Source organism: Canis aureus, chromosome 11, assembly GCF_053574225.1.
Source record: "Canis aureus isolate CA01 chromosome 11, VMU_Caureus_v.1.0, whole genome shotgun sequence".
Lineage (NCBI taxonomy): Eukaryota > Metazoa > Chordata > Mammalia > Carnivora > Canidae > Canis > Canis aureus.
In genome coordinates, this window is record NC_135621.1 from 29,449,948 (window position 1) to 29,467,121 (window position 17,174).

A 17,174-nucleotide genomic window follows, 5' to 3' on the forward strand; every position below is an offset into this window, starting at 1 on the left:
GGATCTCAGGCTCATTGCTCAGCTCCCTTGTCATTATAAAATGACACCATCAAAGGATATGGTAACCTTCTTGTGGAGGGGCCCCTTCAAGCTCATACAAACACTGAAATCCCACTGGATCACCCTGTTTTCACTTTCAGGTGACAGAGGGGGACTTTGGAAGAGCAGAGATGCACTTGTAAAGCCAAGTTTAAATAGGTGACCGTGGCTCTTTTCTTTTTTTTTTTTTTTTTTTTTTTTAATTTATTTACGATAGTCACACAGAGAGAGAGAGAGAGAGGCAGAGACACAGGCAGAGGGAGGAGCAGGCTCCATGCACCAAGAGCCCGATGTGGGATTCGATCCCGGGTCTCCAGGATCGCGCCCTGGGCCAAAGACAGGCGCTAAACCGCTGCGCCACCCAGGGATCCCACCGTGGCTCTTTTCATGCCCAGCCCAGTCCCCTGCTCTTCAGCATCCATAGCCCTGGTCCCAGGTCATGCCCTGGATGACAAAGTGAAATGACAAGGTATCCAGTGCAGGTAGACCTAAACTGGGCTCCTTGTCCCAAGCTGCCCAGGTCATGGAAGTTCAGAGGGCCTGAACAGCCCACTCTGCTGTGACGGTAGCAGCCCCCTCCGGGTCAATACCAGGTTTCCCTTTGAAAAATCCACCCTTGGCCATCCCCCACCCTTCCTTTCTTCCTTCTGTCTTCCCCACCCCTCTCTCATCACCCTCATGCATGTCTGCACCTTGTTGCCCTAATAAGTGCGTGGGAATGTATGAATGAATGGCCCAACTCCCTGCTCATCGACAAGCTCACCAACAAGCTCATTGAAGACAAGCTGACCATTTGCCCCTCTTCATTATCCCACAGAGAGCAGAGCCTTGCCTTGGGGTGGGTCCTCAGGAAACCTGGGGCAAAAAGTCATGGCAGAGAGGTCAAGTTCCAAGACAGAGCAGTCATGTGACCTCAGCCAGTCAATCACTTCTCTTTCTGCTCTTGTTGTTCAATGACACGATGGTCCTCCCCTTGTTCTGACAGCCTCCAGCTACTAGGGGTAAATGGGAGAACGTCCAGTAACCACTTGGATGGGCAAGGAAGCAAGGACTACTATCAAATCTGGAAATCCCTCAGAGATAACCTAGTCTGCCCCTCATTTTATGGATGGGGAAACTGAGGCTGGGCAGGGTAGAGGTGGCCAGGGCAACAAAGGGCCTCCACAGCCCAGCCCTCAGGGTCCCCATTTCCCACACAGCCCTGGAGGCCCTCAGCTGTGCCAAGGATCTGGGTATCCGTGTAGGCCTCTCCCCTCAAACTCTGAGCTCCTATGCTCCAAACAGAGAGGACATTCCCGAAAGTTCAGCTCAGAGTGAGAGATTCAGGGCAGATGCCAGAAAGGGCTTTCTAGCAGCAGGGTCTGGATGACAGGAACAAGCAGTCTCCTCGCAGGGCTTCTGAGAAGAAGCAGAGGCCAGGGGCCCTGGGGCTGCACTAGGCAGTGGCCCAGCTTCCTTGTGGCCACAGAGGGTGGGGTGGGACAGGGAAGGAAGACTCAGGCCCCAGGAGCTGCCTTCCTGGTTTGGGTCGGGACCCTCAGCTTGGTCCAGAAACAGGGGTGAGCGAGAGCCCCTGTGGGGATAAGCCCTGGAATGCTGCTGTCCTTGGTCCCCTGCAAGCGCTCAGGCCCTCCGCCTCTGGGAAGCTAGTCCTGCTTGTTCCAGCCACACCTATTTTTTCCTCCTTGGAACCCTGATGTCGACTCAACTCAGAAAAGATTCCCTGAGGTCAGATGGTCCCTGGGGGGAGGGGGAGGAGGCAATACCAGGAAGGCAGGCATGACTCCATCCTTAGGGGGCTCCAAGTGGGAAGTAGAGACTGGCCTGGACACCAGGCTGTGTGAGGAAAGGGGGAGGTGGGGGCAGGTACAAGGCCATGTCCCCCTCCACCAGAAAGCAACAGAGGAAGATAATTCCACCTGAGGATGTGCCCAGGAGTGCACCCCTGAAGAGAGGGCCTCCGAGCTGGGCTATGAGTAGTGGTGGGGAGCACAGAGAAAGTGCAAAGCCTTGCAGGGTGGGTGGAGGAAGGGACTGGCCACCGCTTGCACCGGGGTCTAGTGGGGGGCATGCTGAGTGGTCAGAGGAGGGGCTTGGGAGGTAAACTGTGGGTGTCAGTGCATTCCCACCTATCACTAGCTGGCTGAGCTCAGGCCTGTCACTGAACCCCCTGTGCCTCAGTTTTCTTCCTAGAAGGACACTAGTAACAGCACCCATTGTTGCTGAGAGGACAGAAACTCTCAGAGCTGGGCTGACCCATGGAAGGCTCTGGCAGTGTGGGCTTTTGCTGTAGAGGGGGTACAGTCGGGGTAGGGGTAGGCCCAGCCCTGAGGAGCTTATCCCGCACCACCTGGTCTGCTGCTGGGATTTGACAGGCAGCTTATAAACTCCTGAAGGCAAGTCCTCAGTGGCCACTCAGTAAACACTTGTGCACTTGAGCTGATGTGAGCACTGTCCCCACCTCCTAGCTCATAACTGATACTACATACCAAACACTGAGCTAGGTACTTGTGTGTGCGTATGTGTGTATTCTTAATTAATTCTCCCATCCACTTGAGGATGTAGTGATATATAATATAATATTATCAGCATTTTACACATGCAAAAACCAAGTCAAAAAAAAAAAAAAAGTCCTAAGAAGTTAACAGCGTAAATTGCCCAAGGCCACGTGGATGCTAATGACAGGACTTCCTGACTCCAAGTCCAGTGCTCTTTCTACTGCCCTCCAAACCACAGCCTGTCCAAAGGCAGGGGGAGCCTAGAAAATGTTCGAGGCAACTCTCACACTCCCCATACACTCACCCAGACTAAGCTTCTGTCCCTGTCACTAACATACCCGTGACCCCCTGACCTGTGCCCTGAGCCCTCCCTCAGCCCAATGCACAGCCCCTCCCCTGCCACATCCCCCGACTCTCCACACACCCCAGTGTGACTGCAATTCTGGCCTCCAGCTCTGGGGTCCAGAGCGCTGGCCCCCGCCCTCTCCCCAGGGATTCGGGGCTCTGCAGGGGGACATCACAGCCTCAGGGCTCCCAACACCCAGTGAGGAAAAGCAAGGCCCAGAGAGCTCAGAAAGTAAACATTTCTGGATCCTCACCCCTGCTTCAGAATCAGCCAGTCTCTGGTGGGATCCAGGCTTCAGTTTTTTTTTTTTTTTAAACTTCACACATGATTCTAAAGTTCAGCAAGAATTAGAACCAATCCTCTAGATACCTGCTTAGTTGCTGGTGAGAAAGGCAGACTCGCAGGCCCCATCCCTGCGAAGAATGGGAACCAGTGCTCTGCATATCTTTATGCTGAAAAGTGCTGCCCCACCAACCCCAGCACATACCAGCAGGTAGGGATGAAGCCCCCAGGGCCCTGGAGGTGGATAGTGAGTGTCTGAAGCACTGAGAGAAGGCCCCAGGCCTGAGGAAATGGGGGAGTGACAGCTTAGAGCAGGCAGGTGCCTCCAGGTGGTAAGCGCTTACCCAGTGTCCCCTCATCTGGTCCCCAGTCAGGGAGAGAATCTCATGCCCACCTGGGAAACTGAGGCCGGGACAGAGGCTCAACTTGACCAGCACCACCCCTCACCCTTGCACAGTCCCTGCTCCACAGAAGAGCAGATTTCCCCATCTCAGCTCCGTGTGTTCTGGGAGGCAGGCAGGGAGGCACGGGGGTCACTGCCCAGGTGACAGATAAGCGACTGAGACCCAGGGCAGGGAACCAAGGGCGGAGCCCTCCACAAAGCAGACCCAGTGCCCCAGGAGGAAGACTGGGGGAGCTAAGGGGTTAAGGGTCACTGCTGACAGAAGCAGCTCTGCCAGTTGGGGTCCTCAGTGGGCTTTACATCTGACTGCCAGGGGCCGTCATTCCCTGTCAGGGCCACCTGAGCAGTAAGGCCCCCAGCACAATGGACCCCAAGGCGGGGGGGGGGGGGGGGGTCCCAGGAAAAGCCTGCAGCTCCTGAAAGGCTCCCCTAGGCAAGGAAGCCTGGCTCTCTACCCTCACACTTCCACCGTGGGCCCCTCTCTGCTGGGAAGAGAGGGCAGGCCAGGGAGTCCACAGGCTGCCACACCTCAGTGAGGGTGGGCAGACTGGATGGGGGTGTGGCTGTTCTGCCAAGGGCAGAGGCCAGGGTGTCTTCATCCAGCACCCCTCCCCCCAAACTCCCAGCTCTCCAGGGATGGCTGGGGCCTTTGCCCTCTCTGCTGGAAGAAGCTGGGGCCCCCAGGGCCTGAGATGGGATGGAGAGGATCACATTGGCCAGCGTGGGGGTGGTCGCAGCAAAGGTCCCCCCTTCTCCCCTCCCTGTGCCCACAGCTCTAGGCATCTGGCAGCCCTTCCCCACACCCCTGAAGGCTGACCTGCCTCATCCAGCACCTCTCAGCAGAAAGCCCAAGCCCAGCACTGAGGAAACAGGAGGAGAGAGAGACAGAGGGAGGGGAAGAGAGAGGCCCCCCCACTCTGTCCAGCGTAGCTTCTCTGCAGACCAAGAGTGCCCACTGCCACCCCCACCCCCATCCTGGCACAGCTGGGCCAAGGAGGGTGAGGGAGAAGGCGGGGAGCCGGAGAGGGGCGCTGTGGGACCCCACGGCCGGGCTTCTTACCCTGGGCCCTCTCCCTCCACAGCCACCCCTCCCGCCCCAGGGGGTCTCAGGCCAAATCACAGACACCACGGGGAGCAGGGAAGTCCTTCCCTCGAAGAGGAGGAACCAAGGGATGGAAGGACGAGTGGGGACCCACCGGGATCGAGAGATGCCAGGCAGGCGGACAGCGGGCAGGCAGCAGCGAGTGTCGGAGACTGCTGCAGGCAGCTGGACGCGACCGGCTGGATGCGCGTCCCTCCGTCCCTCTGTCCATCCAGGGCGGCTCCTCTCTGGGCGGTTCTGAGGCCGGGCGGGCGCTGTTAAAAAGCTTTTTATGTGTGTGTGTGTTAATCACATGATTGCCGTTCACCTGTATTTCGAACAAAGACAGCTCACTGTTTCAAGGCCCCGAACAAGAGTCTGGGCACAGGGAAGAGAAGGGAGGCGGGGGGAGGAGGGTTGGCAGCGCCGGGGGTGGCGTCGAGGAAAACTGGGGGGAGATTGTCCAAGGCCGGCAAGCGAGAGAAAGAGAAAACCCTTATCAAACTCCTAATTCACTGGGCTCCGAGGCCCCAGACACACTGGCCCGATTGTCTGGCTGGTTGTGTGTGCGAGCATGTGTGTGTGTGTGTGTTCCAATGTCCGCTCCCCCCACCCCCAACATGCCTCTGCCTCGTGTGACTACCTCATTGTGTCCCATTACCCACCCCCTCCACCCCCTTGGCCTTTCCCAAGCACGAGGCCTTTCCTAGACCCCTTCTGCAGCCCCACTCCAGACAGACTCCCTTGGGGTGGGCCTAGGGCCTTGCCCGGCTCAGAAGTGTATGTGGTCATCAGGGCGGCCCAGGCTCCATCTGCCCCTCGGTGCCCAGCCTCACCTCTGCCTCCATACCCACCCTCTGAGAGGAGAGAGGGGCGATGACCTCTGGGGAGAGACTTGGGAAAGGGGAGAGGAAATGGAGCCTTGGGTGACTGGCAGGAGAGAAAAAGGAGAGAGGTCGCCCCACTGGGGAGATGGCTGAGGACAGGAGTGGGCAGTGAGGAGGGAGTGGGAGGCAGGGAGTTGCCTACCCTTTCGAGGTAGGGGAGTGCGGGACATCGTGCAACCTGGACTGAGACCCCCCCACACCAAGAGAGCATGAGCTCAGTGCAGAGGGAGTTGGGGCCCCTACTTGAAGAGGACCCCCAGCCCAGCCCCATGGCCAGCCTCCTAGGAACTTCAATTCTGCCTCTCTACCTTAAGTCAGACCAGCCCTCATTTGTGCTCGTGTCTGAGAAGGGCCCAGGTGTGGAGCTGGGGCCTCTGCCCTGGGTGGGGGCTATCCAGCTGCCTCTGCCTCACCAGGTATGGACCTGAGTGCTCTCTCTCTGGCCATATGAGCTGAGCGGAGGGCAGCCTGCATTGGGGTGGGAGGCAGGTGAGGCAGGCTGAGCAGCAGCAGCCTCCCTCTGGCCACAGTAGACACTCCCTCCATAAGAGGTCTTAAACCAGCAACGCAGGTCAGCCGCCCTTAGATGGCCGGGAACCTTCACTGGTGTTCTCCTCATCCAGCCCCAATTCTTTGCCACCTGCCCATCCCACCGCCTTGAGGCACAGGCTGGGGGTCCCAGTTGGGCCCAATTTCCCTGTAAGCAACAGGTTCTGAGCTTGCCCACCTGCACCGGTTGGCCTTCCTGGCCCAGGCCCCAGGAGCGGCCTGGGACAGCAGCGCCCAGAGCTGGGGTGGGGGGGCCTGGCGGAGGAGCCCTGAGTGTTGGGGATGAAGGACAGCGCTGGAGGCTCCACCTTCTGCCCTTCCCTCCCTCCCTCCCCTCCCCCTCCCCCTCTCCCCCTCCTTCCTTCCCAGCCTTCGGCGGCAGCTCAGTGCTCAGTCAGTCTCGGGCTGTCCGGCCAGGGTGGCTGGTGGTGAGGATTCAGGCTCCGACCCGGCGAGGCCGTGGCCTGAGGCTCTGGGCCCCCCAGCCCCTCCCTCCCAGCCCCCCGGCGTCACCCCCCAGCCCCGAGCTGGACCGCACACCTTGGGACACGGTTTTCCACTTCCTAAGGACGAGCCCCAGACTGGAGGAGCGGTCCGAGGAGGTGAGTGCGCAGCCCGCTCCTCCGCTCCTGCCTTCCTGGGGCCGGGCCTGGGACCCTGCGGTGGGGCATGGGTGGAGAGAGACCCCCGCCTCTGCCCCCCACCCAGCTCCTCCACACTCCATCAGGGGCAGGCAGAAGGGAAGACGGAAAGGTGAGAGAAAAGGTGGGAAATCCCAGGAGCCAGGATTAGAGCAAAATAAAGAGTCCGTTTTTCTTCCTTTCCATCAACAAACCTCCACCCAAAAAGAGGTTTAAAAAAACCCAAACCCACCCACACCAAGAGACGGTTGGGACCAGGTGGTGGGAAGACAGCGGAGGCGGGCGCTAGGAGGCCGAGCCCCGGTCTGGCATGTGCGCGGGCCCCAGGGGCTCTGGCGAGTTCGGGGGGAGCCGGGCGGGCGTCACCTGGGGCCGTGCCCGCGTCGCGTCCCGGGCTGCCGTCGGGGCTGCGCGCACGGCCGCTCCACCGCGCCCTCCTTCCCATCCAGGTGGGCGTTGGACTCTTCGCCAGGACCCCGGCGGCGGGCCCCGGGGAGGCGGCCGAGGCGGCGGCGGCCGGGGGCGACATGGCAGAGGAGCAGGACCTCTCCGAGGTGGAGCTGAGCCCCGTGGGCTCCGAGGAGCCCCGCTGCCTGTCCCCAGGGAGCGCGCCCTCGCTGGGGCCCGACGGCGGCGGCGGCGGCGGAGGATCGGGCCTGCGAGCCAGCCCGGGGCCAGGCGAGCTGGGCAAGGTCAAGAAGGAGCAGCAGGACGGCGAGGCGGACGATGACAAGTTCCCCGTGTGCATCCGCGAGGCCGTCAGCCAGGTGCTGAGCGGCTACGACTGGACGCTGGTGCCCATGCCCGTGCGCGTCAACGGCGCCAGCAAGAGCAAGCCACACGTCAAGCGGCCCATGAACGCCTTCATGGTGTGGGCGCAGGCGGCGCGCAGGAAGCTGGCCGACCAGTACCCGCACCTGCACAACGCGGAGCTCAGCAAGACGCTGGGCAAGCTCTGGAGGTGAGCGCCCCCGACGCGCCCCCGGAGCTCCCGCGGGCCCCCTAGCTGCTGGGGGACTCAGGCGAGACGGGCCCCTCTGGGGGGGCGGCCACCGTTCTGATGGGCCTGGAAGACCAGGGGTGGGCGTCCGGCCCGCCCTTCCCCCACGAGTACCCCCTTGAGGTTGCGCGGGCTTAGCGCTCCGGCGGCCTAGGCGAGGCTCCCCACCCGGGGCAGCGGGCCGGAGGGCGCCCCCTCGTGGTTGGAATTCTGTCGGTGGCAGGCGAAGGGCCTGAGCTTCTTCCTGGGGGAGTGAAGGCGGTTGGGCAAGAGGGAGGGGAGGTCTTCACTGATGGCACAGGGAAGTGGCACATTCACGGGTGCCACTGCCACCAGTCCCAGTGGTCAGGGGGATGCCCCAGAAATGCTCGAGAAAAAACTGAAGGCCTAGCCGGAGAGGCAGGGAAACTGAGGCAGCCAGATGGAGAAGGGGCGGGAGGAAAACAAGGAATTCAGACAGGAGTCTTTGAAAGAGTGAGGGATGGAGAACCGCCAAAGACAAATCTCTGACTGCAGGATCCTGTCCTGTCCCAGCTACCTTCTTGGTGCCTTCCTTATCCTCCCCTCCTTCGAGGAGTTGGAGGGGGGCCTCTTCATTCTCTAGGGAAGGGGACACCCAGAAAGAAGTCTCCCCTCCCACCCTGTCCCAGAGCGGCCAGGCCTGCCTCTCTCGCCCTCCCTGCTCCAGTCCCAGCGCCATCTTCTTTTCCAGGGCCCCACCCAGCATTGAGCAACCTCCTGCCCCACCAGCCCAAGAGCTGGAGCGAGAGCCCTGGCCAGGAGGAAACCTTGGCCCCTTCCTACCCAGGGCGCCTCAGAGTCCCTGGTTCCCTGGGTCCAGCCCAAACTTCTGGGGAAAAACATGCTGGCCAAGCAGGAATTCTGCACCCCTCAGTTCAGGTGTGGGGTTCAGCCTGGCCCCTTGAGATATGTTGAGCAGGGCAACAGCCCCCTACCTCAGGCGTCCTGGGCAGCTCAGCAAAAGAACGGGGGCTCCAGGAGATATGAGCCTGCAGAGGCCACCTGATTCCCCACTAGACTGTCTAAGAGACAAGCCCAGAAAGGTACAGGGACTGTAAAGGCCACGTCACAGCTGGTGGCAGAGTGGGGCCAGAACCTGGGTCTCCTGACTCTTCGTCTAGTAGTCTTCCCCCACACTGTCCTTGATGACAGGTGCGGATCACCCCTTTGTTCTAAGGTGCAGTCGGGAGGTTGGGAGGTCAGAGAAGGGGAGAGCAGAAGTGAGGTACACCTCAGTTTCAGAAAGTCAGGTTTTCTCAGAGGAGCCTGGCCTCCTCCTGCTGCCGCTCTGCCCTTGCCTGCCCCAGCATAATGGAGATTGGGTCTAGAAGGCCAAAGGCTTAGGGTAGTAAGAAAAGCAGGAAGGCCCCCCAAGAGTCCAAGTGGGATTCACATTCAGCCCCATGGCCCCATCCTTGGCCATGTGTTTGCTGACAGCCTGGTGCCCCTTCACCTTCCCATCTCAGGGCTCAGCGCTCTGCTCATCCTGGGCAAGCAGGCCCTGGGCTTAGTGGCCAGCCTGCTGTGTAGACTCAGAGGCTCCAGCTCTGCTCAAGAGCAGGGGTCAAAGCTAGCTCCTCTGCCCAAGGTCCATCTGCCCCGGGGTAGGGCTCAGCCCAGGCCAGGACTCTTGGTGCTGTGCTATGGAAGAGAGCAAATGAGAGACAAACAACCAGGGTGGAGACAGACAGGCAGATGGAACAGGCCCTGGGGGTCATGAACAGACCACAGCACCAGCTCAGTGACAGCATCAAAGCAAGGACGGACCTCCACTTCTCCCTCACCCCACTGTGAAGGATTTAAGACTGGACCCTCCATTGTCCCTGTCCCTGTTCCCCCAGGCCAGAACCCTGGGCTCCCTCAGGAGGACTTGTTTCTGGCTACCACTGATTGGCCCCAAGGGCCCATCTATTGTAGGATTGGAAAGCAGGCACTGCTTGCTGAGGACCCAACCCCAGGAATAGGAGGGTAGCAGGACAATGACAACTATTAAAGGCTATGCCCATAGTGGGTGGGATCCTGGAACCCTGGATCCTGGGTAGGGGCCCTTCGAGGCCTCTGGATATGGGCTGGGCTGGCCAGTCTCTCCAGGGACTCCTGAAATCCCTTCCAGACCACCAGAAAGGGGGGTGCATTAGACAGGCAGAACTAGAAAACAGGGCCCGAAAAACCCAAAAAGAGAAAGACATGCAGACAGACTGCTTGGGGTGCTGTAAGTAGGTTAGGGTCAGACACACCCGCATCTGGGTCCTGGCTCCTAAGTGTGTGGGCTCTGATGGTCAGAGGGGGCCCGCCTGGAAAAGGACTGTTACATGCTGGTCACATGACAGTTGTATACTGGTGGACTTGCCTGGAGAGAGTAATTGGAACCCAGAGACTAGAAAGGGGGTCACCAACTGGGGTCTCTCCTGACCCCCAGTCCACAGGCCCCTTCCCCAACAGGAAGAGCAGCAGTGCCCCACCTTGGGAGACCCCCTAGGTGGGGTTTCCAATTTGCAGGGGGAACTAGTACTTTCTCCCGGGCCTCATTCCAAAGCTTAGAGACCTAGAAACCAGAGGCCAGGTGGAGTACAAATAAGGAGCAGGTTTGCAGTTAGAGCCCCGGGTGACGTGGGGTGGGGGCCTGTAGGGGGTGCAATGCTGAGCGAGGCTGGTGCTGGGATCAAGATTAGATGTGAGATGATTTATTACGTGACGGGGCAGGATGGGTCTGGGGTTAGGAGAGAGTGAACAGAGCTGAGGTTAGAGTGATGTTGGGATCAGCTCGGAGGCTCGTTAGCCAGCTGTTAGCCACTGAGACAGTTGAAGCACTGGGCTGGGGTGGAGGGTGGGAGGGCCTGGAGTCAGAATTCTGTCAAGGTTAGGGTACTGCAGGGAACTAGCCTGGGAGGTGACAGTGGGTGCTGTGTTGGAGTCTTCCCTGTGTTCTGGCCTGTGCCCCCACTCTGAGGTTCCCCCCCGCCCCCCGTTTTCTTGCTGATTCACTCCCAGTTGCCAGCGGGACAGAAGGCACCAGGAAGGTTTGGGTAGGAGAGGAAGCCCGGTGTCCCCAGCTGTTCCAGAGCCTCTGTGCTGGGGCCCTTGGCTGCGGGCTGAGCCTGCTCTGGGCTCTCTGGCAGCTCTCTCCCTGCCCCCAACACACACACATACACACACACACACACACACACACACACACACACACACACACCTTCAGGGCCTGCCCTGCCCACTCCACCTCCCTGAGGCCTGGCTGGGGGGAGTTGGGGTGCCATGGCTGGGGGAGGAAGGCTGCAGCCCACTCCCTGATCCCAGAGGCACTGGTCTGGGATCTTCATCCCATCACTCAGCTAGAGGGACCCTTGGAGAGACCTTCGTTGGGGCTGGGTTCTGGCAGCCTGGGGGGAGGGGGCAGCCGGGGGAGGCTAAGCTGCACAAGAATGCCACTGCCGGCTAGGAGGTGCCTGGTATGACCACCCCCTCCCATCCTGGGCAGGAGGGCTAGGCCTTCTGCTGACTGGGGGGGGAAGAGGGCACCCACTGGGGAGGGGTGGGCAGCTGGAGAGAGAGGCCCTTTGGGCAGAGGGACAGAGCCGTGCCCACGAGTCCCTCCCATCTAGGATTCTATGAGTCTGTTCTTTGCCCTCAGAACTTCTGCAAGGTACCCCATCCTGCCCCCACACACCCTGGGGCAGCCAAACTTTAACCATCACCCCCCTCCACCATCCTTCAGACTTGGCCCGAGGCTGGAGTTTGGTGGGCAGGGGCACTGCCTTCAGGGCTGTCCTCCATGGCTGGTCTCAGACTGGGGAGAGGGTCTGGGAAGAAAGTCTAGCTTCTTTTACCCTCTGTCACATCCTGGACGAGGAGATAGGATCTCCCCCAGGAGATGCCATGACCCCACATAAAGAAGGGGACTCCTATCCAGCCCCTTCGGCCACATCACCCTGGAATTCACAAAATGAGCATTCCAGAGTTGAGAGGGCCCACCCCAGGTGCTCCTGTTCAAGCCCCCCCCCCCAGCAGTATTAGAACAGTACCTGTTTCTCAAGGTGCCCACCCTCCATCCCCAGGCCCCATGCAAAGTGCTTCACACACAGCACCTTGGCCAATCCCACACCCAGTGAAGTAAGCATTATCATCCTCATTTGATAAGCAAAGAAACTAAGGCTCATAGAAGTGATTTGCCCATAGTCACACAACTAGCCAGTAGCAGGGACTAGGCTCTTCCCCCTCACTACTCTGTTTCTTGATTTGCATACCTCCAGCCCCAAGGAGCTCACCCCCTAAGGAGGCAGCCAGCTCTACCTGCAGACAGCTTTGATGATGAAAAAGTTTTTTTTCTTTCCTTGAACTGAAGCTCTGTGTCCCTCAAAAGCTCTATTGCTGGGGTGCCTGGTGGCTCAGTTGGTTAAGCATCTGACCCTTGGTTTTGGCTCAGGTTGTGAGCTTCTCATGGCTCCTGGGGTTAAGCCCCACCCATGGGCTCCTCAGGGCAGTCTGCTCGTCCTTCCCCACCCCCACCTCACTTTCGTGTTTTCTCTTTCTCGGATAAATGAATAAATCTTAAAAACAAAAAAACAAAAAAACACAGAAGCTCTATCCCTACTTCTAACTCCATCGTCAGGGCTGCCAGGAACATTAGGCTGATCCCTCTCACACTCAGCCCCTGAGAGTTTAGGGACAGAGATCCCAGCCTTCTGAGCCTGTAGTTCCTTGGGCCTCAAGTCTTTTAGTTTGTAAATCAAAGAGCAAGCCTCTGCCCTGGTCCCCGCCTGCCCTCTGGGCTCCCCATCCTGGGACCTCATTTGTTTGAGGGCAGATACTCACAGCAGCCCTTCTGCTGTCTCCCCCCAACTATGCCACCCCAGGCTGCTGAACGAGAGTGACAAGCGCCCCTTCATTGAGGAGGCTGAGCGGCTCCGGATGCAGCACAAGAAGGACCACCCGGACTACAAGTACCAGCCCCGGAGGCGGAAGAATGGGAAGGCGGCCCAGGGGGAGTCAGAGTGTCCTGGAGGGGAGGCTGAGCAGGGCGGGGCTGCCGCCATCCAGGCCCACTACAAGAGCGCCCACCTGGACCACCGGCACCCTGGCGAAGGCTCCCCCATGTCAGACGGGAACCCTGAGCACCCCTCAGGTGAGCGCTGGGCTGATGACCAGCTGTGGGTGGGGAGAGCCTGGGCACTGAGGAAAGGCAAGGGCTGGCTGCCATGAGTCTCGTACCCACAACCTCCCTGGGCAAGGTGCTAGAGAGGCTCACCAGGCTGCGCCAGGGCCCCAGCTGGGGTGCTGCGGCCCAGAGGGAGCTCAGTGGGGACTCAAGCACCAAAGGAAGTGGCTGGGCAAGATGGCTCTGATGGAAGTGGCTGATGGAAGGGAGCACTGCTGCTGAGTGAAGAGGCCAGTTAGGGAGGCCGTGGGGGCCAAGGGGTGTGAGGCAACAGGAAAAGCAGAGACAGGATGATTTTGAGAAATGGAAGATGAGATGGAGGAGAGATCATTGCCTCTTTCCGGCCTCCCAGTCTGATGGGGTAGGCACAGCATGTGATGTTGAGCACGTGCCATGGAGGGGCCAGACTTAGAGTATCTTGTTGCATTTTCATTAATGAAAATAGCAGCTAACATTAATTGAGCACCTACTGTGCACCAGGTGCCCTGCTAATTGCCTTATGTATATTAACTCATTCAATCACTCTGAATGAAGAAGCAGCCACCCTGCCTGGGCTCAGACTTTAGCTGTGTGGCAGATGAGAAAATGGACACAGCTGAGTCGGAGCCCAGGCAGCCGGACTCCGGGGCCTCACTTGTTTGTACAAAGCACTAAATGCCATAGAGAAAGAAAGAAAAAAGGGAGAGAGAGAAAAAAGAAAAAAGAAATAAATGCCATAAAGAGGGCCAGGCACACAGGAAGTCTCTATAAGCACAGCTCTGCCCTCCAAAGACACACCCCAAGTCCTCCTTTGTGCCAGACCTGGGAGCAGACACCAAGGGCAGCAACAAGAGAAGCTCCCTGGTCCTGGGAGTCCACCATCTAGTGGGAGGAGCAGAGATGAAAACAAGTGAATGCAGAAGAAACATGAGTGCATGAAGCCTGCACCTTCCAGAAGGAGGCCATGTCTGAGCCGCTTGGTATCATCTCTGTTCTGGTAATAATGAAACAGGTTAGAGAAGACAGGCATGTTCCCAGGATCACACAGGAAGTGACAGAGCCAGGAATCAAATCCAAGAGGGTCTGTGCAAACCTGAAGCACTTGGCCAGTGCAGGACCTGGCATTGCTTCTGCTCTGATGGGGGAGATATAGGCTGGCCCCCAAGGAGCCCCAGGTCTCATAGGCCATGGACACGTTGTCTCCGATGGGGTCCCTAGTCCAGCCATCTCTCCCATACACATGTAGGCCTTACCTTCAGAGATTCGCAGACACACGCACATGACCCTGGACCACATTCCACACAGCCACCTCAGGATATAACTGTGGGCATGGACTTTTTCTCAGCCTTCAAGGCCCAGCCCAGCGACCCCTCTTCAGTAAGAACCTGGAGCAGGGTGGGTGGCTTCCTTCTCCAGCCTCCTGAGCCCTCTGTGCATCCTGTCACTTCTGACACTGCCCTCCAGTCCTGTGTGCATCTCTGGATCCTCCCTTGAACCTCTGAGCTTGTAAGGATAGGATCTACTTTATTTATGCTTGTAGGCCTTGCACCTGGCACAGTGCCCACTAAGCATTTGCTGCATGAATACGTGAATGAGAAAAGAGAGAACAGGGGTGGAGCAAGTCAGCTATCTAGGTGTCCTCCTGATCAAGCAAGGAAAGGCAGCTGGAGGGATGAGGGGCAGCACAGCTAAGCATGTGGCCAGTGGGGCGGAGCCAGAGGAAAGGCTTTCTGGAGTGAGGGGCACTTGAGCCGCCTTTGGGAGGACTGATGGGGCTGGAGGGGACACATGGCTGTGTGGGGGCCAGAGGTGGGGGTGGAGAGAGGAGGCACAGACAAGCTAGCAAAAGTGAAGCAGTCAGTGGTGGTGAGGACTGGTGAGGTCAGCAGCAAGAAGAGCAACTGGCAGCAACTTCGTAAGCTAAAGAGGCAAGCGAAGACCGGTGGGCTAGACCTGTCAGGGAAGACAGCTAAGAGACTGGGAGCAGGTGGGGGAAGCCGACTGCAGCTGATATGAGGACCAACTTCCCAGGGAAGCTTTTCCAAAATGCAGCAAGCCCCTCCCAGAGGTGGGTGACAGAGGGAGTCCTGCTCTGAGTGGGCCGTAGGATACACACCTCAGAATGGGAAATTTCAGAAAAAAATAATAATAATAATGGGAAATTTCAGAAACAACTGGAGACCAGCCCTAGCCCATTACAGAAGGAGGTGCCAACTTGGGCTGCCCAAACCCGTAAAACTTACAAGGTCACGCAGTGATCTGTCCCCAGCCTCCTGGAGGCATCTTTTCTGACAGAGAACCATCAGAATCCAGGAATCTCTGACCTTGCTTCCCACTTTCTTTCTGTCTCCCTTGCACCCAGGCCAGAGCCATGGCCCACCTACCCCTCCGACCACCCCAAAGACAGAGCTGCAGTCGGGCAAGGCAGACCCCAAGCGGGATGGGCGCTCCCTGGGGGAGGGCGGGAAACCTCACATCGACTTCGGCAACGTGGACATCGGTGAGATCAGCCACGAGGTAATGTCCAACATGGAGACCTTTGATGTGGCCGAGTTGGACCAGTACCTGCCACCCAATGGGCACCCGGGCCACGTGGGCAGCTACTCGGCAGCTGGCTATGGGCTGGGCAGCGCCCTGGCCGTGGCCAGTGGACACTCCGCCTGGATCTCCAAGCCACCAGGTGTGGCTCTGCCCACGGTCTCGCCACCCGGCGTGGATGCCAAAGCCCAGGTGAAGACGGAGACCGCAGGGCCCCAGGGCCCCCCACACTACACCGACCAGCCCTCCACCTCGCAGATCGCCTACACCTCCCTCAGCCTGCCCCACTACGGCTCCGCCTTTCCCTCCATCTCCCGCCCCCAGTTTGACTACTCTGACCATCAGCCCTCAGGACCCTATTATGGCCATTCAGGCCAGGCCTCTGGCCTCTATTCGGCCTTCTCCTACATGGGGCCCTCGCAGCGGCCGCTCTACACGGCCATCTCTGACCCTAGCCCCTCAGGGCCCCAGTCCCACAGCCCCACACACTGGGAGCAGCCAGTATATACGACGCTGTCCCGGCCTTAAAGGGGGCTCTGTCATCACCAGCCTGCCCGGCCCCTCTGGGTAGCACGCCCCTTCCCCCAGCCCTTGCGCCCTGTTCCTCACCCATCTCAGGCCTGGTGGTGGCTGTGGAGGAGGCTGCAGAGGCTGACAGCTGAGGGAAGGCTTTCTGTCTGGCTCACTGCCTTTGATGACTCCCCCCGTCCTATCCAGGCTCCAACCCAGGCCAAGCCCTGGGCTACTAGGCTGGGCAGAGGAGAAGGAGGTTGATTGTCGCCCCTAGAACTGAATGATGAGGGGCTGCACCTTCCCCCCAGGAATGACCCTCATCCCAGGACCTGAAAAAGACCCACTCACCCTCCTCGGAGAGTGGGGGAGGCATCCAGGGTCGGATGGGAATCGGAGGCCCTGCCACACCGTGTGCCCATGTTCGCTCTCTCATGGAGAATGAGGGGTCTGATGTAACCCGTGCCACTTGTGCCACGTGCCTAAGATCAAAGCCAGTCAGAGACCTGCCATAGAGAAAGTCAGTGCCTACAGTGCGCTCTGTCCACCCCTCAGGGGCTGAGGACAGCTCTGAACAGCCCAGGGTGGGGTGGTCTCAGAGGGAGGTCTCCTCATCCCCACAGGGCCCCCTGCCCTTCTGAACACAGGGAAGAATTGGCACAGAGGCCTCCAGATCCAATTCTGTGCCAAGAACCTCATTCTTTGTCTAACGGAGAAAGAGTGCCCCGGTCCTACTTCACTACAACCTCCCAGACCTTGAGGCACATCCCGGATGAGGAGGCAGGGGCTCCAGGAAAGGATTCAGAGACAATTCACAGAGCCTTCCTCCTGGGCTCCTTGCCAACTCCCTCTCCCCTCGCCAGGCTCTGTAGTCCCTGCTCTGTCAGCCCCAACTCCTTGGGCTTCCCAGAGCATGACAGCTGCTCAGGCCCCAGCCCTCAGCTCCAGGAGGTGGCCCAGGGCCTGGCACCCAGGTTGCTGGCAGCAGGCTGAAGACACTGAACTCCTGACATGTACATTCTGCCCTGGCCTTTTGCCCTTTGCCTCCCAGTGGTATTTGAATAAAGTATGTAGCTCTGTCTGCCCCTATTTTCCTGTTCTGCACCCCCACAGTCTACATGTAACTCATTACTGCCCCCTGTTATTTATCTCAGTAGATCCCCCTCCCCCCTCCCCCCTCCTAGGTATTCCAGCCCCTATTAACTCTGCATTAAGCATTCCACATAATAAAATTAAAGGTTCCGGTTA

At 58.9% G+C, this 17,174-nt stretch overlaps 1 protein-coding gene and 1 long non-coding RNA gene across 4 annotated transcripts in view; one reads left to right on the plus strand and one right to left on the minus strand.

The window, feature by feature from the left end:
- The window catches only part of LOC144323741 (uncharacterized), a 55,150-nt gene extending 50,181 nt beyond the window's left edge, over positions 1–4,969 (minus strand). Inside the window, exon 1 of one of the 3 annotated variants that reach the window (XR_013389104.1) lies at positions 4,765–4,969. This is a non-coding gene — a long non-coding RNA (uncharacterized LOC144323741). The remainder of the gene's footprint in view (positions 1–4,764) is intronic. The other 2 variants (XR_013389105.1, XR_013389106.1) reach the window with 2 other exon arrangements.
- A 1,585-nt stretch (positions 4,970–6,554) lies between these two features.
- On the plus strand, positions 6,555–17,174 carry SOX10 (SRY-box transcription factor 10). Its single transcript, XM_077914570.1, has 4 exons — positions 6,555–6,687; positions 7,176–7,687; positions 12,598–12,866; positions 15,241–17,174. Exons 2-4 carry the CDS (start codon positions 7,254–7,256, stop codon positions 15,942–15,944), a joined length of 1,407 nt encoding a protein of 468 aa, XP_077770696.1. The 5' UTR covers positions 6,555–6,687; positions 7,176–7,253; the 3' UTR covers positions 15,945–17,174.

Bases quoted from the DNA above. Each gene is read 5' to 3' on its own strand.
- SOX10 (XM_077914570.1), top strand. From the start codon at position 7,254: ATGGCAGAGGAGCAGGACCTCTCCGAGGTGGAGCTGAGCCCCGTGGGC. The intron at 7,688-12,597 runs GTGAGCGCCCCC...ATGCCACCCCAG, and splicing joins ACGCTGGGCAAGCTCTGGAG to GCTGCTGAACGAGAGTGACA. The intron at 12,867-15,240 runs GTGAGCGCTGGG...CCTTGCACCCAG, and splicing joins GAACCCTGAGCACCCCTCAG to GCCAGAGCCATGGCCCACCT.